Source organism: Mobula birostris, chromosome 9, assembly GCF_030028105.1.
Source record: "Mobula birostris isolate sMobBir1 chromosome 9, sMobBir1.hap1, whole genome shotgun sequence".
NCBI classification, from domain to species: domain Eukaryota; kingdom Metazoa; phylum Chordata; class Chondrichthyes; order Myliobatiformes; family Myliobatidae; genus Mobula; species Mobula birostris.
Genome location: NC_092378.1, coordinates 104451815 through 104473822, shown reverse-complemented (window position 1 = coordinate 104473822; position 22008 = coordinate 104451815). Strand labels below are relative to the sequence as shown.

The following is a 22008-nucleotide window of genomic DNA, read 5'->3' as shown; positions in this document are numbered from 1 at the left end:
CCAAAGAAGGAGCACACAAATTAGCCAGAAAAAATGTCTCACCTGAGGACTGGGAGAAATTCAGAGTTCAGCAGAGGAGGACAAAGGGCTTAATTAGGAAGGGGAAAAAAGATTATGAGAGAAAACTGGCAGGGAACATAAAAACTGACTGTAAAAGCTTTTATAGATATGTGAAAAGAAGAAGATTGGTTAAGACAAATGTAGGTCCCCTACAGACAGAAACAGGTGAATTGATTATGGGGAGCAAGGACATGGCAGACCAATTGAATAATTACTTTGGTTCTGGCTTCACTAAGGAGGACATAAATAATCTTCTGGAAATAGTAGGGGACAGAGGGTCCAGTGAGATGGAGGAACTGAGGGAAATACATGTTAGTAGGGAAGTGGTGTTAGGTAAATTGAAAGGATTAAAGGCAGATAAATCCCCAGGGCCAGATGGTCTGCATCCCAGAATGCTTTAGGAAGTAGCCCAAGAAATAGTGGATGCATTAGTGATAATTTTTCAAAACTCTTTAGATTCTGGACTGGTTCCTGAGGATTGGAGGGTGGCTAATGTAACCCCACTTTTTAAAAAAGGAGGGAGAGAGAAACCAGGGAATTATAGACCGGTTAGCCTAACATCGGTGCTGGGGAAACTGCTAGAGTCAGTTATCAAAGATGTGATAACAGCACATTTGGAAAGCGGTGAAATCATCGGACAAAGTCAGCATGGATTTGTGAAAGGAAAATCATGTCTGACGAATCTCATAGAATTTTTTGAGGATGTAACTAGTAGAGTGGATAGGGGAGAACCAGTGGATGTGGTATATTTGGATTTTCAAAAGGCTTTTGACAAGGTCCCACACAGGAGATTAGTGTGCAAACTTAAAGCACGCGGTATTGGGGGTAAGGTATTGATGTGGATAGAGAATTGTTTAGCAGACAGGAAGCAAAGAGTGGGAATAAACGGGACCTTTTCAGAATGGCAGGCAGTGACTAGTGGGGTACCGCAAGGCTCAGTGCTGGGACCCCAGTTGTTTACAATATATATTAATGACTTGGATGAGGGAATTAAATGCAGCATCTCCAAGTTTGTGGATGACACGAAGCTGGGCAGCAGTGTTAGCTGTGAGGAGGATGCTAAGAGGATGCAGGGTGACTTGGATAGGTTAGGTGAGTGGGCAAATTCATGGCAGATGCAATTTAATGTGGATAAATGTTAAGTTATCCACTTTGGTGGCAAAAACAGGAAAACAGATTATTATCTGAATGGTGGCCGATTAGGAAAAGGGGAGGTGCAACGAGACCTGGGTGTCACTATACACCAGTCATTGAAAGTGGGCATGCAGGTACAGCAGGCGGTGAAAAAGGCGAATGGTATGCTGGCATTTATAGCAAGAGGATTCGAGTACAGGAGCAGGGAGGTACTACTGCAGTTGTACAAGGCCTTGGTGAGACCACACCTGGAGTATGTGTGCAGTTTTGGTCCCCTAATCTGAGGAAAGACATCCTTGCCATAGAGGGAGTACAAAGAAGGTTCACCAAATTGATTCCTGGGATGGCAGGACTTTCATATGATGAAAGACTGGATGAACTAGGCTTATACTCGTTGGAATTTAGAAGATTGAGGGGGGATCTGATTGAAACGTATAAAATCCTAAAGGGATTGGACAGGCTAGATGCAGGAAGATTGTTCCCGATGTTGGGGAAGTCCAGAACGAGGAGTCACAGCTTGAGGATAAAGGGGAAGCCTTTTAGGACCGAGATTAGGGAAAACTTCTTCACACAGAGAGTGGTGAATCTGTGGAATTCTCTGCCACAGGAAACAGTTGAGGCCAGTTCATTGGCTATATTTAAGAGGGAATTAGATATGGCCCTTGTGGCTAAAGGGATCAGGGGGTATGGAGGGAAGGCTGGTACAGGGTTCTGAGTTGGATGATCAGCCATGATCATAATGGTGGTGCAGGCTCGAAGGGCCGAATGGCCTACTCCTGCACCAATTTTCTATGTTTCTATGTATAGGAGTGGAATCAGGCCCTTTGGCCCATCGAGTCTGCTCTACCATTTCATCAATAAGGAATGACAAATTCCCAGGAGCAGGTAGTAATAATCTCAGGGAAATTTCAGATTATTAAAGCATAATCATCCAAAATTCTCTCATTTGAAGAGTAATCATTTAGATTAGATAACTATGTATGTCAGCCTGCTGTCGGAAAATGGGGGGAGAGCAAAAATGAAGAATTATGGACCGTTAGCCCAAGTGGTTGTCAGGAAGTGATGTCAGTTTATAAATCTCTTCCTCAGTTTAGGCAGATCCTTGGGGTTGAGGGTGACCTGCTTCCACTCCAAGCCTGCAAGCTCTGAGGGGCCAATGCACCTAGCGAGAGACTCACAATGGCTGCATCATGTGGGGGAGGATGGCGGCAAGTTTGTGAGATGGTGCCATTTACATTCGGCTTCTGAGTTCCCAATACATTTCGCAGTATAGCTTCTTCTCTTTGTGAGGCAGGGGTTCTCACAAGTCAGGGTAGATTTTACACCTTCCAAGGAAGACATCCTTGATTAATTTCCACTGACCACTGGGCAAGCTTGTAGCTAAAACAGAGGTCAGAACATAGTAACTATATTGGGAGTCGGCTGGTGGGTGTGTGAAATATAAAAAGAAAATGCTGGCCAATCAGACGCATCTGTGGGAAGAGATGCAGTTGACGTTTCAGGTCTGAGAAATTGCCCAAGGAGAGGGAAGCGAGAAACCAAATTAGTTTTTAGTGGTAGGGGAGGTTAGGTAACAGATCGTGCTTGAAGGCCACTTGTGTTTAGGGTCAGTGTGGGATTATCTTGTGGGTTTATGGTCAGTGGGTGACAGAAATAGCGACTGTGGATTTAGGGTCGGTGTGGGATGACCCTGTGGATTTATGGTCGGTGGGTGACAGAGATAGCGACTGTGGATTTAGGGTCAGTGTGGGATTATCCTGTGGGTTTATGGTCAGTGGGTGACAGAGATAGTGACTGTGGATTTAGGGTCAGTTTGGGATGATCCTGTGGGTTTATGGTCGGTGGGTGACAGACAGAGATAGTGACCGTGGATTTAGGGTCGGTGTGGGATTATCCTGTGGGTTTATGGTCGGTGGGTGACAGAGATAGTGACCGTGGATTTAGGGTCAGTGTGGGATTATCCTGTGGGTTTATGGTCGGTGGGTGACAGAGATAGTGACTGTGGATTTAGGGTCAGTGTGGGATGACCCTGTGGGTTTATGGTCGGTGGGTGACAGAGATAGTAACTGTGGATTTAGGGTCAGTCTGGGATGATCCTGTGGGTTTATGGTCGGTGGGTGACAGAGATAGTGACTGTGGATTTAGGGTCGGTGTGGGGTGACCCTGTGGATTTATGGTCGGTGGGTGACAGAGATAGCGACTGTGGATTTAGGGTCGGTGTGGGATGACCCTGTGGGTTTATGGTCGGTAGGTGACAGAGATAGCGACTGTGGATTTAGGGTCGGTGTGGGATTATCCTGTGGGTTTATGGTCGGTGGGTGACAGACAGAGATAGCGACTGTGGATTTAGGGTCGGTGTGGGATTATCCTGTGGGTTTATGGTCGGTGGGTGACAGAGATAGTGACTGTGGATTTAGGGTCGGTGTGGGGTGACCCTGTGGGTTTCTGGTCGGTGGGTGACAGACAGAGATAGCGACTGTGGATTTAGGGTCGGTGTGGGATTATCCTGTGGGTTTATGGTCGGTGGGTGACAGAGATAGTGACTGTGGATTTAGGGTCGGTGTGGGGTGACCCTGTGGGTTTATGGTCGGTGGGTGACAGAGATAGTGACTGTGGATTTAGGGTCGGTGTGGGGTGACCCTGTGGGTTTATGGTCGGTGGGTGACAGAGATAGTGACTGTGGATTTAGGGTCGGTGTGGGGTGACCCTGTGGGTTTCTGGTCGGTGGGTGACAGACAGAGATAGCGACTGTGGATTTAGGGTCGGTGTGGGGTGACCCTGTGGGTTTATGGTCGGTGGGTGACAGAGATAGCGACTGTGGATTTAGGGTCGGTGTGGGATTATCCTGTGGGTTTATGGTCGGTGGGTGACAGAGATAGCGACTGTGGATTTAGGGTCGGTGTGGGATTATCCTGGGGGTTTATGGTCGGTGGGTGACAGAGATAGCGACTGTGGATTTAGGGTCGGTGTGGGATGACCCTGTGGGTTTATGGTCGGTGGGTGACAGAGATAGCGACTGTGGATTTAGTGTCGGTGTGGGATTATCCTGTGGGTTTATGGTCAGTGGGTGACAGAGATAGCGACTGTGGATTTAGGGTCAGTGTGGGATTATCCTTTGGGTTTATGGTCGGTGGGTGACAGAGATAGTGACCGTGGATTTAGTGTCGGTGTGGGATTATCCTGTGGGTTTATGGTCAGTGGGTGACAGAGATAGCGACTGTGGATTTAGGGTCGGTGTGGGATTATCCTGTGGGTTTATGGTCGGTGGGTGACAGAGATAGTGACCGTGGATTTAGGGTCGGTGTGGGATGACCCTGTGGATTTATGGTCGGTGGGTGACAGAGATAGCGACTGTGGATTTAGGGTCGGTGTGGGATGACCCTGTGGGTTTATGGTCGGTGGGTGACAGAGATAGCGACTGTGGATTTAGGGTCGGTGTGGGATTATCCTGTGGGTTTATGGTCGGTGGGTGACAGAGATAGTGACTGTGGATTTAGGGTCGGTGTGGGATTATCCTGTGGGTTTATGGTCGGTGGGTGACAGAGATAGCGACTGTGGATTTAGGGTCGGTGTGGGATTATCCTGTGGGTTTATGGTCGGTGGGTGACAGAGATAGTGACTGTGGATTTAGGGTCGGTGTGGGATGACCCTGTGGGTTTATGGTCGGTGGGTGACAGAGATAGCGACTGTGGATTTAGGGTCGGTGTGGGATGACCCTGTGGGTTTATGGTCGGTGGGTGACAGAGATAGCGACTGTGGATTTAGGGTCGGTGTGGGATTATCCTGTGGGTTTATGGTCGGTGGGTGACAGAGATAGTGACTGTGGATTTAGGGTCGGTGTGGGATTATCCTGTGGGTTTATGGTCGGTGGGTGACAGAGATAGCGACTGTGGATTTAGGGTCGGTGTTGGATTATCCTGTGGGTTTATGGTCAGTGGGTGACAGAGATAGCGACTGTGGATTTAGGGTCAGTGTGGGATTATCCTGTGGGTTTATGGTCGGTGGGTGACAGAGATAGCGACTGTGGATTTAGGGTCGGTGTGGGATTATCCTGTGGGTTTATGGTCGGTGGGTGACAGAGATAGCGACTGTGGATTTAGGGTCGGTGTTGGATTATCCTGTGGGTTTATGGTCAGTGGGTGACAGAGATAGCGACTGTGGATTTAGGGTCAGTGTGGGATTATCCTGTGGGTTTATGGTCGGTGGGTGACAGAGATAGCGACTGTGGATTTAGGGTCGGTGTGGGATGACCCTGTGGGTTTATGGTCGGTGGGTGACAGAGATAGCGACTGTGGAATTAGTGTCAGTGTGGGACTATCCTGCAGGTTTATGGTTAGTGGGTGACAGAGATAGTGACTGTGGATTTAGAGTTGGTGAGGGGGAGACAGAGCCCCCATGGGTTTAAAGACAGTCATGGTGGTAAGTGAATTCACAACGAGTAGATGGTTGATCTGATTGCAGATCATGATCTGGCAGGACTGGGTGGACAGGTTTCCCACAACTTTTTGGGAGGGCTCAGGTATCTCTGGGGTGAGCAGCCAGCAGCTTGAAGGTGATGGGAAGCTGGGTAGGGGAGAGGGCCAGGGAACTGCGTGTCTGTCGTTAAATGTAGTGACTGATTACCTGAAGCACTTTGAATTGCTCAGACAGACCTGGCATAGATCTGTAGAATGGGGAACTCGTGCTAATTGCACAGATATAGGTTTTTGAAGAAGTAACTAAGGCTGCGAAGAAAGGGAAGTCTATCGATTTTATTCATAGGGATTTACAGACTGCATTTAAAGACATCACTCATGATAGAAAAGCTCATGGAATTGAAGGAAAGTTGTTGACCCTTCTAGGCAGATAATGGGTAGGCTGTCAAATGAACAGGATATGTCTCATTGTGTCCAGCAAGCATCAATGTTGGGAAGTGCATTTAGAAATGGTTTAGATTATGGGATTGATACTGATGTCCAACATGGCCAAATACTTAAAGGTTGTAAGCATAAAATTGCAAAGAATGTTGCAAAGATTAAAGAATTGAACAGAACTGTGGCAAAAATGTTTCACTGGAAAAAAAATAGATCCGCTTTCGACCAGAGAATGGCAGAATAGTGTACCTTCTAAATGGTGTGACATATGAAGCAAAGAAATCTAAATAAATTTGACATCCTTGCACTGTGGGAGGCAGTGAAAACAGCAGCGGAATTTCCAGAAGAAGTCATTGACTACAAGGAGAGATAATTGAAACTATAGAGTGTATATTCTGGAATTATGAAAATTAAAGGACGATTTGATTGAAATTTCATGCTATTAAATAGAACTGAAAAGGTAGAGGGAAATGATTTCCAATGGGGGAAGGTTGATAATGCTGTCTTCCACAAATAGCAATTGACTGGGTTACTAGTTCATTTTAAATCTGAGATAGATGGAATTTTTATTAGGTAAAGGTATCAAAGGATTTGGGGAAAACACACATGCATGGAGTTAAATTGCATATCAACTATATCCTTAGTGAATGACAGGTGAGGCTCAAGGAGATGACTAGGCTCTTCTCAGTCTCTTGCTCCTGTGCTCTAGTGATGGTTGTGATCTATGCTGAGCGGTGTCCGGCTCCTATATCTACTCCTACCTACTTCCTTTTCACCATGGTCTTTGCCGAGGCCTTCAGTTCAGCAAATCAGTGTCAATTTCACATATTTTTCGTTTGGTCATCTGGGAGAGGGAGGATGGTAGAGGGAGGACGCTCGGCTGGTCATGTCATGACCTTTAACCCCTTGTCTGTGGTTTGAACACTTTGTTCCCTGTTCTTTAACTCTGTTGCTCCTCCACCAGTGGACAAGGAATAACTGAGAAGGCCACTCTGAATAACAGCCGCAGATAGAGGGATAACATGTGGCTTTCTCTCAAAGAGACTTGGCACAAATATTCTTGTCAAACTTATGGTAAAGTGCTACTTTTTTGACCCCAGCATTAAGGGGGTGATAGGTATTACAGCCTAACATAATGGCCATCATTATACTCTCAGATCCCAGGCAAATCCCTCTGATCTCAACCTCACACATAAGAGAGAGAGAGAGAGAGAGTGAGAGAGAGAGAGAGTGAGAGAGAGAGAGAGAGAGTTGAATGAAGGAGGCAGTGATACAAAGAATAAAGGAGAGACAGAATGCAAAGGAGGAAGAGTTATGGAAAAGCAACAGAAAGACAGAAAGAGAGAAGCAGATGAAGGGAAAAGCAATATAAATAAATGTGTGAAGGAGAGAGAGTAGAAGGAGAGGGAAGAGGAGAAAAATTGAGAAAGAAGGATGGAGAACAATGAAAGAAAGAGGGGAAAGAGGCAAAAGAGAAGGGAATTGGAGACAGAGCAAGAGTGAGGGAGAAGGTGAGAGAGGCAGGTGAAGAATAGAAAGTGAAATAAGTGAAACTCACCAGATGTCAAGGTGGAGCTGATCAATGTGGATGTCATCCACTTCACTGAAATAAACAAGAAATCAATACTCAATAAAGGGAGAAAAGAGGCTTTGCTTTCCTGCAATACCTTTCAGAATCCCATGCTGCCTCGAGGTATTTCGCAGTCAATGAGGTACCTTTGAAATCTATTTGCTGTCAGGCCCATTCAGTGCTGGAGTCTCAGTCAACTGGGCTTCTTGTACTCAGGGCTCCTGGTGGGAAAGTGCCAGGAGATTGTTTGGGAGAGCTCACCATTTGCAAATTGATTTTCTGCAAAGTGAGTGGGCAGGGCTTGGGCAGCCCGGCAGTCCAATTAGCAGGGCAGGTTCCTCACAGCTCTGGAGACCCGGGTTTGATCCTAAGTTCCAGTGCTGCTTGTGTAGAGTTTGCATGCCCCCACTGAGTCCACATGAGTTTCCCTTGGGTGCTCTGCTTTTCTCACCTTGGTAGGCTAACTGTAATTTTCCCCTGGTATAGTTGGGTGATAAAAACACCATCAAACACACATGGTTTCAGCGATGACTCCTAGCCCCACCGTACCATGACCTCTCTGTGACCCCTGTCCCCCAGTCTGGGTTAAATTGCCCATTATCCAGCACTGAATGGACAGAAACTCCACCTACCTACATCTCTGCAATCTCACTCAGCTCCAGTCCTCACTCACCCATCTCCCTGTTACCTCTAGGCCGGGTTATTCCAACACACTCACTTGCCTTTGCACCTGTAAGCTTCTTGTCCAGAAATCTGCTGAGCCTGGCTTCGCTCCCGTCGAGACCTATTCAGCCATCTTGTTCAGCCATCAGTCCTTGTTGTGTTGGTTTCTGTTCAAGCAAGTTCTCATCTCTACTCCGTCTTGTCCCTGTCTGTCCCTGTATTTCTGTGACATTGCTCTCCCACACTGTAGCTTTCAGAGATGCTCTTCTGCCCACCACTGCTGTAACTTGTGATTATTTGAATTACTGTCGCCTTCCTGCCAGTCTGGCCATTCTCCGCTGACCTCTCTCACTATCAAGACATTTTCACCCACAGAACTGCCGCTCACTGGATGTTTTTTTTTGTTTTTCACCCCATTCTCTGGAAACTCCAGAGCCCTTTTGCTTAATGGTATTGGTCCAAGGCATGAAAAAGGTTGGGAACCCCTGCTCTAGGGACTGTTTTGTGTGAATATCCCAGGAGATCAGCATTTTCTGAGATACTCAAACCACCCCGCCTGGCCCCGACAATCATTCCATGGTCAAAGTCTTCCCCATTCTGATGTCTGGTTGGAACTACAACTGAACCTCTTGACCACATCGGCATGCTTTTACGCACTGAGTTCCTGCCAGATGATTGGCTGATTAGGTATTTGCATTAATGAGCAAGTGTCTACTCACAATGCATAGCTCTCGTTCCACACAGGATTTAGCGTATTTGATTTGACATCCGTGACGTGGATGTATTTGGCTGGGAGGACATCCTTGAGGCTCGACCTCTTTTCCATCTTCTCCCGTTTCCGCCTGAAGCTGAATTTTCGACCCTTCTTCTCTTCTACTTCCTGTGTGGTTTGTCCCTGAGTGATTCCCAGCATACAGTAGGGATCACTGAAACCTGCAGAGATACATAATGTCAGGGAGTGGAAGGTGAGAGAGCTCCCCAGGGCATCACCCTATTGGCGGGTAGTTGGTCAGATGAAGGGGAGACAGTAGAGGAAACAGCTAGGATGGCGACTGGGGGAAAGGAAGTGGTACATTAATTCCATAAATAGTGTGAGATAGAGCGGTGTACCTCACCACTGGCACTAATCACCTGAATTTGAGAATTATCAGTGAGATTAAAGCGTATCAGTGGGATTGCAGAGTAATCACTGGGATGACAGACCCCAGGCACTCACAGCTCAAAATACTGGGAAATGTGTAGGCAGGGCTACATCTCCCTCCAGCCTGGCTTGTGTGTGATTGGGGTGCTCTGTACACACTTGTAAAGGCTCCAAAGCTTTAACACAGCAACCCCTTCACCCACCCAGCCATCCTCTGCCCCCATCTCCAGCACTTCCACTTGTTAAACAGCTTGCTGGCTCACTGACTTGTGAGCCGGGCATTCATTTCAACGGGAAAATTACTGGAATGTAACAGGTAGCTGTGACCTGGGAAAGGCAAAAACTTCAGTGTTAACACTTTAACTTTAAATTGTTAACCTGTTGTTAGTTTCTGTGTTAAAAAATGCTATTGTCTACCTTTTGACTTAAACATCAACTGATTTATACCAAGGTTTACTCCCCAGTGAAGCCCGGCACATCTGCCCCACATTAATGAAGAACTTTGGGAGATAGACAAGGCAATTCCCAGACTCTGGGTTACGCACCATTGGCATCCTTGGCTAATAGGTTCCTTGCCTCCATAATAGTCACCTTCAGGGTCAGGGAGGGTCCCTGTGAGAGACAGAAGGAAGCACACAATATTTCAGAAGCTGCAGAATCTCTTGTGTTTAAGAAGTACACAATATCAGCACAACTGAGGACCAATCAGCTCAAGCAGGAGAAAGGGCAACACAGCTCCCACTTCCCTGCTCCAGTACGATGGGTAAAAAAGCATCCAACAAACATGCCAGAGAAAGGCTAAATCACCGAGTTATCTGGTTCGAGGTAAACCCAGAAACTGCTGCTTATCCACCAGAAGGCAGCATCTGAAGGGCGGAGAGGGGAGGGGAGTCGATATTTCTGCGAGGGTTTCCAGAGTTGGGTTCTGCTATCCTCAGGGTCCAGTGTACTTTAGCACCTTTTCCAATATAGATGAACACCATCCATGGAGCGGCTGAGCAGCTTGGGTCTCTGCGACAGGAGCCCCCGGGCCATTCACGAACAGCAGACAGTGCACACATCCCTTACTGCCCGCTGAGGCCCCTGCGACGTTACACTCCCCAGCCACCCCAGGACTCCCAGAACCATAGGAGAAGCAAGTCATTCTCCACTGCCTGAGCAGAAAAGAATGTTCGCAACTTCAAATTTTGCAGATGATGTGAAAACTGGAAACGCAGTGAAGAGAAATGAGGATGATAACTTCATTTAGGAGGACGTAGACTGATGAAACAGGGAAACAGGTGATGGGGAGGTAGTATCTAGGGCACCTTAAAGGAGCGGTGCCTCACAAAGGTGGCACCCATCAATAAGGACCCCCATCACCCAGGACATGCCCCCTTCTCATTGCTACCATCGGGGAGGAGGTACAGGAGCCTGAAGTTACACACTCAACGATTCAGGAACAGCTTCTTCCCCTCTGCCATCCAATTTCTGAATGGACACTGAACCCATGAACACTACCTTATTATCTTTTTATTTCTATTTTTGAACTACTGATTTAACTTTACTGTTATATATATACTTACTGTAATGCACAGTTTTTTTCTCTATTGTTATGTAACTGTGCTGCAAACACAACACATTTCATGACATAGGCCAATGATACTAAACCTGATTCTGATTCAGAGATGAACTTTAAGACAGACAGGGCCTGGCTGCACCACACTTACCCCTTAACATCCTCTCACAATGTGTGGAAAACAAGACCAATCTAAATCCTATACTATTTCACTCAAGGAGCGTGTGGAGCACAATTCATAAAGCCTGTAGAATGTCACATTTAAACCAGTTGTACTCCTCGCTCTGGAATAACCCTGAGATACGCATTGGGAAAAGAATGGTGTACTGGAAAGAATAGAAGATTAAAGGTGTAAATACAGTCGGTGATCTCCATGAGAATGGGATTTTTATGTCATATGTGGACTTGCAGAGGAAATATAACTTTGTAGATAAAGGGAATTTTTGGAAGTATTTACAAATAAGACATTGCATTAGTAGCATATTCAAGAACGGTGACCCACAAAGTAACTCTTCAACTGAATACTTCACATTAGCACAGGAAGTTCATAAAGCATCGGTGTTTTATAAAATGTTCAAGCACTCTGTGGGTGAACCTTGTAACAATGTCAAAGCAGTATGGCAGAAGGATCTTCGAAGCGATATTGAAGATAATGAGTGGTCAAATATTTTATCAAATATGGGTAGACATATTAGGGAAGTGAGAGGGAAATTTATTCAGTATAATATAGTACACAGATATTATTGGACACCAACTAGACTACAAAATGGGGATTGTTGATGATAATTTATGGTGGAAATGTAAAAATGAGGCGGGCACATATTTTCACATGATTTGGGAGTGTTTCATGGTTCGTCCATTTTGGTGTAAAGTTCTTGATCTGTTGGGGAATTGGTGGGGTTCCACACTGCCCTTGTGCCCACGGCTTTGTCTCCCGGGTGATAGGACAATGATACCTAATGTAAACAATGACAAGTTCACTATTTTAAAGGTGGGTCTCATCACTGTTGCAAGAATTATATTGCAAAACTGGAAGAACCCAGATTTCCGACTGTGAAGGAATGGACTGAGGAAATGATTAAGATTTCATCATATGAACACATGTTGGGAAGAATTAACAGTGAGGGAAAAGTGCAAGACGTGTGGGATCAATTTTGGTTGTATGTTAATTTAAACTTAAATTAGAAGTTCTTTCTGTCTCTAAATTTTATTTGTTTTCCTGTCATGGGATGGCTGTGTAAATATGCTGTACTCTGTCTGCTCTGTGACATGCTGTGCTGCTTTGTAAAATAAGAATAAATAATAATAAAAATTTGAATAAAAAAAAGACAGACAATGGTAGGGAGATTTCAGTGCTTTAAAAGGGATAGAGAGGGCTGAAAAAGGGGAGGAGGGGTGGCATTACTGGTCAGGGATACTATTACAGCTACAGAAAGGGTGGGTAATGTAGCAGGATCCTCTTTTGAGTCAATATGGGTGGAAGTCAGGAACAGGAAGGGAGCAGTTACTCTACTGGGGGTATTCTATAGCCCCCTGGTAGCAGCAGAGATACAGAGGAGCAGATTGGGAGGCAGATTTTGGAAAGGTGCAAAAATAACAGGGTTGTTATCATGGGTGACTTCAACTTCCCTAATACTGATTGGCACCTGATTAGTTCCAAGGGATTAGATGGGGCAGAATTTGTTAAGTGTGTCCAGGATGGATTCCTGTTACAGTACGTGGACAGGCCGACCAGGGGGAATGCCATACTAGATCTAGTACTAGGTAATGAACCGGGTCAGGTCACAGATCTCTCAGTGGGTGAGCATCTGGGGGACAGTGACCACTGCTCCCTGGCCTTTATAATTATCATGGAAAAGGAGAGAATCAAAGAGGACAGGAAAATTTTTAATTGGGGAAGGGCAAATTATGAGGCTATAAGGCTAGAACTTGCGGGTGTGAATTGGGATGACGTTTTTGCAGGGAAATGTACTATGGACATGTGGTCGATGTTTAGAGATCTCTTGCGGGATGTAAGGGATAAATTTGTCTCCGTGAGGAAGATAAAGAATGGTAGGGTGAAGGAACCATGGGTGACAGGTGAGGTGGAAAATCTAGTCAGGTGGAAGAAGGCAGCATACATGAGGTTTAGGAAGCAAGGATCAAATGGGTCTATTGAGGAATATAGGGAAGCAAGAAAGGAGCTTAAGAAGGGGCTGAGAAGAGCAAGAAGGGGGCATGAGAAGGCCTTGGCGAGTAGGGTAAAGGAAAACCCCAAGGCATTCTTCAATTATGTGAAGAAAAAAAGGATGACAGGAGTGAAGGTAGGACCGATTAGAGATAAAGGTGGGAAGATGTGCCTGGAGGCTGTGGAAGTGAGCGAGGTCCTCAATGAATACTTCTCTTCAGTATTCACCAATGAGAGGGAACTTGATGATGGTGAGGACAATATGAGTGAGGTTGATGTTCTGGAGCATGTTGATATTAAGGGAGAGGAGGTGTTGGAGTTGTTAAAATACATTAGGACAGATAAGTCCCCGGGGCCTGACTGAATATTCCCCAGGCTGCTCCACGAGGCGAAAGAAGAGATTTCTGAGCCTCTGGCTAGGACCTTTATGTCCTCGTTGTCCACGGGAATGGTACCGGAGGATTGGAGGGAGGCGAATGTTGTTCCCTTGTTCAAAAAAGTAGTAGGGATAGTCCGGGTAATTATAGACCAGTGAACCTTACATCTGTGGTGGGAAAGCTCTTAGAGATAGGATCTATAGGTATTTAGAGAATCATGGTCTGATCAGGGACAGTCAGCATGGCTTTGTGAAAGGCAGATCATGTCTAACAAGCCTGATAGAATTCTTTGAGGAGGTGACCAGGCATATAGATGAGGGTAGTGCAGTGGATGTGATCTATATGGATTTTAGTAAGGCATTTGACAAGGTTCCACACGGTAGGCTTATTCAGAAAGTTAGAAGGCATGGGATCCAGGGAAGTTTGGCCAGGTGGATTCAGAATTGGCTTGCCTGCAGAAGGCAGAGGGTGGTGGTGGAGGGAGTACATTCAGATTGGAGGATTGTGACTAGTGATGTCCCACAAGGATCTGTTCTGGGACCTCTAGTTTTCGTGATTTTTATTAACGACCTGGATGTGGGGGGTAGAAGGGTGGGTTGACAAGTTTGCAGACGACACAAAGGTTGGTGGTGTTGTAGGTAGTGTAGAGGATTGTCAAAGATTGCAGAGAGACATTGATAGGATGCAGAAGCGGGCTAAGAAGTGGCAGATGGAGTTCAACCTGGAGAAGTGTGAGGTGGTACACTTTGGAAGGACAAACTCCAAGGCAGAGTACAAAGTAAATGGCAGGATACTTGGTAGTGTGGAGGAGCAGAGGGATCTCGGGGTACATGTCCACAGATCCCTGAAAGTTGCCTCACAGGTGGTTAGGGTAGTTAAGAAAGCTTATGGGGTGTTAGCTTTCATAAGTCAAGGGATAGAGTTTAAGAGTCGCGATGTAATGATGCAGCTCTATGAAACTCTGGTTAGGCCACACTTGGAGTACTGTGTCCAGTTCTGGCTGCCTCACTATAGGAAGGATGTGGAAGCATTGGAAAGGTTACAGAGGAGATTTACCAGGATGCTGCCTGGTTTAGAAAGTATGCATTATGATCAGAGATTAAGGGAGTTAGGGCTTTACTCTTTGGAGAGAAGGAGAATGAGAGGAGACATGATAGAGGTGTACAAGATAATAAGAGGAATAGATAGAATGGATATCCAGCGCCTCTTCCCCAGGGCACCACTGCTCAATACAAGAGGACATGGCTTTAAGGTAAGGGGTGGGAAGTTCAAGGGGGATATTAGAGGAAGGTTTTTTACTCAGAGAGTGGTTGGTGTGTGGAATGCCCTGCCTGAGTCAGTGGTGGAGGCAGATACACTAGTGAAATTTAAGAGACTACTACTGGAGAAATCTATGTACTGTATATTCTATGTTCTATGTCTATATTTGGACAAAGTGGTGAGAGTACCAAGGATGAATGGGGTGGTTCACTCCCCTCAAAGCAATGAAGGGAGATTTGATAGTGAGTGAATAGGCCCAGAGCGAATCGCTGGGTGGCGTGGTCTAGGCCTGGAGCGTTTCACTGCGGCGGAACCCTGGTCCTAATGTGAGGCATAATCTGCTGTTTGGGCAATTTAAGTATCAGCCCAGATAGACTGGAATGGTAGGGGTTTGAGACTGGAGGCGAGGGTCGGGCCGACTTTGCTCGCTTTCCCACGATGTTCTCTCCTTTCTCCGCGATGCTGAAGCCATGAGGCTACCCCGGCTGCTGTGTTTCATGTCTGTGAGCTTCGCAGCGATTTGCCGCAGTAATATGATGAGGCTTTGGGCCTTCTCCAGGGATTTGGATCTAAGAGCTCAATTTGGTTCAGAATGCTGCGCTCTTTTCTGTTATTCGCATGATTTGTGTTTTTTTTTTATATCTCTTCCTGTGTGTGTTGGGTGTTGGTCTTTATTTTTTAAAATTTGGTTCTTTAGAGTTTCTTGCCTTGTGGCTGCCTGTTAGCAGGTTGTATGCTTTGATAATAAAGGTACTTTGAATCTTTGGATCATCAATAGAGTAATTAACATAAACTCGGGTGGGTCAGTGTTGAGAGGAGACAGGCTGAATGTGCATGTCAGTACGAGAAAAAACACATTTATATAGTGAGTTGTGATTGGAATACGTTGTCTGACAGGAAAACAATCAGATAATACCTTTCAAAAGAAAGATGCGTAAGTACCTGAAACAAAGTCAATTCAAGAGCGATGAGAAAAGAAGAGAAGTGTTGGAGCTAATGAGATTGCTTCAGGAGAGGGCTGGCACAGGCTAAAAGAAGCCATTTGTACTTAGACACGTTAATATTCTATATGGCTCATCCACAGAGATGAATACAATAGAGGATCTTAAATAGGCATGTGAATATGCTGAGAATGGAAGGATATAGGCAGAAGGATTCATTTAGTTAGGTCTTTAGTTACTAGTTTAATTAGTTTGGCACACTTTGTGGGCCAAAGGGTCTGTTCCTGTAGTCTGTGTTTATTTAGGTAGTGAGCACAAGGTGAGACCACTGGAGGTTACTGTAACTGAATCCAGACAGCTCCCGGGCCCAGATCCAGAGGATAAACTCTGAAAACAACCCTGGCCACTTCCTGTTAAGAAGAATCCCCAACTTGTTTCTTACTCTGGGAATGGGGATGAATTTCAGACATCACGCCTGAGGTATAAACCTCAGGATATGGACACAGGGATGGTCCCTGGCTGTCAGAGTTTGGGACACGCTTTGGAAACACGTTCCTGGAATGCAGCTTGGGGGAGTATCATGTGAAAAGATACTGGGAATTGATCTGGAACCTAGACGATGACCACATCCTGGGCACTGCACCTCAGGGACTCAGTCTGTCCATCACATCCCAGGAACTGATCCATGGAGTGAAGTCTGAGAAACACACAAAGTCCTCTGGGCCAGTCTGAGAGCTGATCCAGTGAACACAATACAAGATGTACCTTACTGCAAGCACAAAAGAAACAAAAGCAATAGATTGCCAGCTGGGCATTACTCTCCCCTTCAGCCCCCATCTGCCCAGTCGCATTTATATCAATGGCCTTGAATGGACGGGCCAAATAGCACAGAACCAGAGCTTAGCCACTGCAGCCCTGGCAGATACAAAGGAAAACCAGGAGTATCAGTTGGTAGATGTATCAGGATTAGAGGACCAGAGGTTGCGAATGGTTTTAAACCGAAGCTAGGTAAGAACAGCAAAGACAGAATGAGTGGCAGAGGCTACCTGCCCGCCTTTGCTTGTGGCTCAGTTGAGCTTGTCTCCTGACTGAAGTGAGGGAGGGCTTAGCTTGTGAGGAGTTGTCCCAGGGCTGTATTCTAACAGTTTTACCTTAGCCTCTTTCACTCTGCACATCGCGGCTTCATGATCACATGTGTCAAGCTGAAAGACCTGCAAAACATTAAAAGTTTCTTCAGGCTCTTGCAGCCTACACATACACAGCAGAACAATGCAAGTGACAGTTTCTGACCGAATGCTTTCTCCCCTTGTGGGGGCACACTCACTAACCCCCTGACCTGCTCTGACAGCAATGTTTGTTCCCCAACAGGTGTCGGGAGCAGGAACCCCGGGCAATGCAGGCATCCCACCTCTCCCGGAAGTTCCAGGAGTCTCCCGCATATTGATAGTGGCTCCCTGATGCCTGGAAATTACATACAATATCCTGCAAATCGATTGTTTTGAGAGGGAGAGGGAGAGCGAGCATCCCGATCGTGCTAAGTAGACCTATCAGTTTTCTCTGTGGGCGGGCTTTACAGTCGACCTCAAAAATAATGACAGTGTTGCTCGCTGCACTGTTTGCAACAGTGACTTTTCTATTGCCCATGGTGGGTTAAAATGTAAAAGACATGTTGAGGTGAGTTGGTTTAACAGGTGTCATTCATTCATTAGCATAGCTAACGTTATTTAAACTAGCTGGCCAGCTGCTAAGGAGCTACGCTACTGATGTCCTACGTGATGAGGCCAAACTCCCTGTAGACTTGCTTAAAGTTGTAATAGAATAAACATGATAATATAATATAATATATGTACATATTTTAATGTCACATTTCCTGCATATACTCAACTTGGTTTACAGATTAGACAAAATCACTAAACAAAGTATTACATACACTCTTGGAGGTCGACGGGGGGTGGGGGGGGGTGCTACCTCCCTGAAATGAGTTTTTGCGGGGTGGGATGTCTGGCAATGCCAGCCTCCTCCCTGCCTGCAGAAAGGCATTTCCATCAGCAGAGGCTGATCACAATGCAGGTGACTAAGCAAGTGGATAATTGCACAGCAAGGTTCAACGTGTAACTACACTTACCCCACATCGTAAACAGACAGGCTGTCTGCATTTTCCATTTGACACCAAGACACAGACCAACTGTTCACAACAGATTTGTTACTGAAATCAACACAAGTGGTTTTGGGAACATTGGGAGAATCACAGTGTTTCTCTAACACTTGGGTAGGTCATTATGATATGATTCTCTCTCTTTCATCTACTTTATAATCCTGTCTGTCTCTGTTAGTTTCTTTATGCTTGCATTTTTATTGGTAATACTCAGTTTATCTCAAAGACACTAGAGACTGCAGATGCTGGAGTCAGAAGCAACAAGCAAAGTGCAAGAGGAATCCAGTGGCACAGGCAGCATCGATAGAGATGTGGCTGATGTTTTGGGTCGAGATCTTTCCAGTCCAGATAAAGAATTTGTTAATTTCTGTCGCTCCTTCTCCCTCTCCCCATCACTCCTTCTTTCTGTCTCCCCTCTCTCTCTCCTTCCCTTTCCCTCTCCCTCCCTCCCTCCACCTCCCTCCCCCCTCTCCCTCCCTTCCTTTCCCTCCCTCCCTCTCTCTCTCTCCCTCCCTTCCTCTCCCTCCCTCTCTCTCTCCCTCCCTCTCTCTCTCTCCCTCGCTCCCTCTCTCTCTCCCTCCCTCCCTCTCTCCCTCCCTCCCTCTCTCCCTCCCTCCCTCTCTCTCCCTCCCTCCCTCTCTCTGACTCCTCTCTTCCTCTCCATCTCTCTCTCCCTCTCTCTTTTTCTCCCTCTCTTTCCCCTCTCTCTCCCTCCCCCTCTCCCTTTCTGTTTCTCCCTCTCTCTCCCTCCCTCCCTCCATTTCTCTTCCTTTCTTTCTCCCCTCTCTCTCCCTCTCCTTTTCACTTTCTCCCACACTCTCTCCCCCCCCCCCCGGTCTTTTCTACTCTCTCCTTCTCCCTCCCTCTCCCTCTCTCTCCCTCCCTCTCTCCCCCCCTCTCTCCCCCCTCCCCCTCCCTTCCTCTCTTTCTCCCTCCCTCCCTCTCTCTCTGTCTTTCCTCTCTCCCTCTCTTTCCCTCATCCTCTCTCTCCCACTCCTCTCTCTCTCCCCTCTCCCTTTTTCTTTCTCCAACTATCTCACTCCTCCTCTCTTTCTCCCACTTTCTCTCTCTCCTGCTCCCCCCGCCCCCCCAACCGCCATTCCGGGGTCTCGGTGTTTATCTTTAGAACTACGGGTTATAGAGCTTTCCCGGGTAACCCAGAACCAGCTGTGGTTTGGGGTTTGGGATTTCAATGTGCCCGCACCAAGCGAGAGGTGGGACCCTCAGGGTTACCTTCTGCAGATAGTGGATCATCTCCTCTTGGTCTGTGACGTGTGTTACGGAGGGAACGCCGGTTTGGTGGATCAGGGTATACAGCACATCCTCGTAGAGCAGCAGTTGCTGCAAACACAGATACAACATAGACATCAGCTTTAATTTCAGACAGTCTCAACGTCGTCCTGTCCCTCCTTCTCCTGCTCCAGGACATCCTGACAATCACCATCCCCTCAGTTCCTGTTACCACCCCTACTGTCCTCAGAACACAGTGATCAACCCTCAGTACTCCACTCTTTCCTAAGCTCCGATCAAACGCCTTTTCCTGCACCCCGTCACATGGCCACTCACTCCCAACTCAAACACCCACTGTCACCCCCAGCTCTCAAAGTTGGTGGGCATTACCTTTTTGTGTGATATCTTCAGCTTCTCACTCTGTCCGGATGCTTGAGGTGGAGGCTGGTCACTGGAGTCCTCAGGAGGCTGTGGTGGGCAGAGAGAGACCACATTACATTTCACACCAGTTCCTAAACACTGTGAACACTGTTTGAGTTACCTTGCAGCACTGACCATGGGCTCTGACCACAGGCCCTGACCACAGACACTGACAGACACTGTCTTTGGGCCCTGACCACAGGTACTGACAGGCACTGTCTACAGGCCCTGATCATAGGTACTGACAGACACTGACCATGGGCTCTGATCACAGGCCCTGACCACAGACACTGACAGACACTGTCATTGGGCTCTGACCACAGGTACTGACAGACAATGTCTATAGGCCCTGACCACAGACACTCATAGACAGTGTCTACAGGGCCTGACCGCAGGTACTGACAGACACAGTCTATGGTCTCTGATCATAGGTACGGACAGACACTGTCTATGGGCACTGACCATAGGTACTGACAGACACTGTCTATGGTCTCTGACCATAGGTACTGACAGACACTTTCTATGGTTTCTGACCATAGGTACTGACAGACACTGTCTATGGGCACTGACCATAGGTACTGACAGACACTGTCTATGGGCACTGACCATAGGTACTGACAGACACTGTCTGTGGTTTCTGATCATAGGTACTGACAGACACTGTCTATGGTTTCTGATCATAGGTACTGACAGACACTGTCTATGGTCTCTGACCATAGGTACTGACAGACACTGTCTGTGGTTTCTGACATAGGTACTGACAGACACTGTCTATGGTCTCTGATCATAGGTACTGACAGACACTGTCTATGGGCACTGACCATAGGTACTGACAGACACTGTCTATGGTCTCTGATCATAGGTACCGACAGACACCGTCTATGGTCACTGACCATAGGTACTGACAGACACTGTCTATGGTTTCTGATCATAGGTACCGACAGACACTGTCTATGGTTTCTGATCATAGGAACTGACAGACACTGTCTATGGGCACTGATCATAGGTATTGTCAGACACTGTCTATGGTCTCTGACCATAGGTACTGACAGACACCATCTATGGTCTCCGATCATAGGTACTGACAGACACCGTCTATGGTCTCCTATCATAGGTACTGACAGACACTGTCCATGGACACTGATCATAGGTACTGACAGACACTGTCTATGGTCTCTGATCATAGGTACTGACAGACACCGTCTATGGTTTCTGATCATTGGTACTGACAGACATCGTCTATGGTCTCTGATCATAGGTACTGACAGACACCGTCTATGGTTTCTGATCATAGGTACTGACAGACACTATCTATGGTCTCTGATCATAGGTACTGACAGACACTGTCCATGGATTCTGATCATAGGTACTGACAGACACTGTTTCTGGTCTCTGACCATAGATACTGACAGACACCGTCTATGGTTTCTGATCATAGGTACTGACAGACACTGTCTATGAGCACTGATCATAGGTACTGACAGACACTGTCTATGGTCTCTGATCATAGGTACTGACAGACACCGTCTATTGTCTCCGATCATAGGTACTGACAGACACTGTCTATGGGCACTGATCATAGGTACTGACAGACACTGTCTATGGTCTCTGATCATAGGTACTGACAGACCCCGTCTATGGTTTCTGATCATTGGTACTGACAGACATCGTCTATGGTCTCTGATCATAGGTACTGACAGACACCGTCTATGGTTTCTGATCATAGGTACTGACAGACACTATCTATGGTCTCTGATCATAGGTATTGACAGACACTGTCCATGGTTTCTGATCATAGGTACTGACAGACACTGTCTATGAGCACTGATCATAGGTACTGACAGACACTGTCTATGGTCTCTGATCATAGGTACTGACAGACACCGTCTATTGTCTCCGATCATAGGTACTGACAGACACTGTCTATGGTCTCTGATCATAGGTACTGACAGACACCGTCGATGGTCTCCGATCATAGGTACTGACAGACACTGTCTATGGGCACTGATCATAGGTACTGACAGACACTGTCTATGGTCTCTGATCATAGGTACTGACAGACACCGTCTATGGTTTCTGATCATTGGTACTGACAGACATCGTCTATGGTCTCTGATCATAGGTACTGACAGACACTGTCCATGGTTTCTGATCATAGGTACTGACAAACACTGTTTCTGGTCTCTGACCATAGGTACTGACAGACACTGTCTATGGTCTCTGACCATAGGTACGGACAGACACTGTCTATGGTCACTGACCATAGGTACTGACAGACACTGTCTATGGTCTCTGACCATAGGTACGGACAGACACTGTCTATGGTCACTGACCATAGGTACTGACAGACACTGTCTATGGTTTCTGATCATAGGTACTGACAGACACTGTCTATGGTTTCTGATCATAGGAACTGACAGACACTGTCTATGGTTTCTGATCATAGGTACTGACAGACACTGTCCATGGACACTGATCA

The 22008-nt window shown here is 46.6% G+C and overlaps 1 protein-coding gene across 1 annotated transcript in view; it reads right to left on the bottom strand.

Annotated features, from left to right (window-relative positions):
• The window catches only part of baiap3 (BAI1 associated protein 3), an 85549-nt gene extending 65713 nt beyond the window's left edge, over positions 1-19836 (bottom strand). The window contains exons 1-7 of the mRNA XM_072267293.1: positions 19825-19836; positions 19500-19577; positions 19113-19220; positions 16876-16935; positions 9967-10033; positions 9000-9213; positions 7606-7650 (exon numbers count right to left, since the gene is read on the bottom strand). Of these exons, the coding sequence (XP_072123394.1) occupies positions 7606-7650; positions 9000-9213; positions 9967-10033; positions 16876-16935; positions 19113-19220; positions 19500-19577; positions 19825-19836 (584 nt within the window). The remainder of the gene's footprint in view (positions 1-7605; positions 7651-8999; positions 9214-9966; positions 10034-16875; positions 16936-19112; positions 19221-19499; positions 19578-19824) is intronic.
• Positions 19837-22008: the final 2172 nt, after the last annotated feature.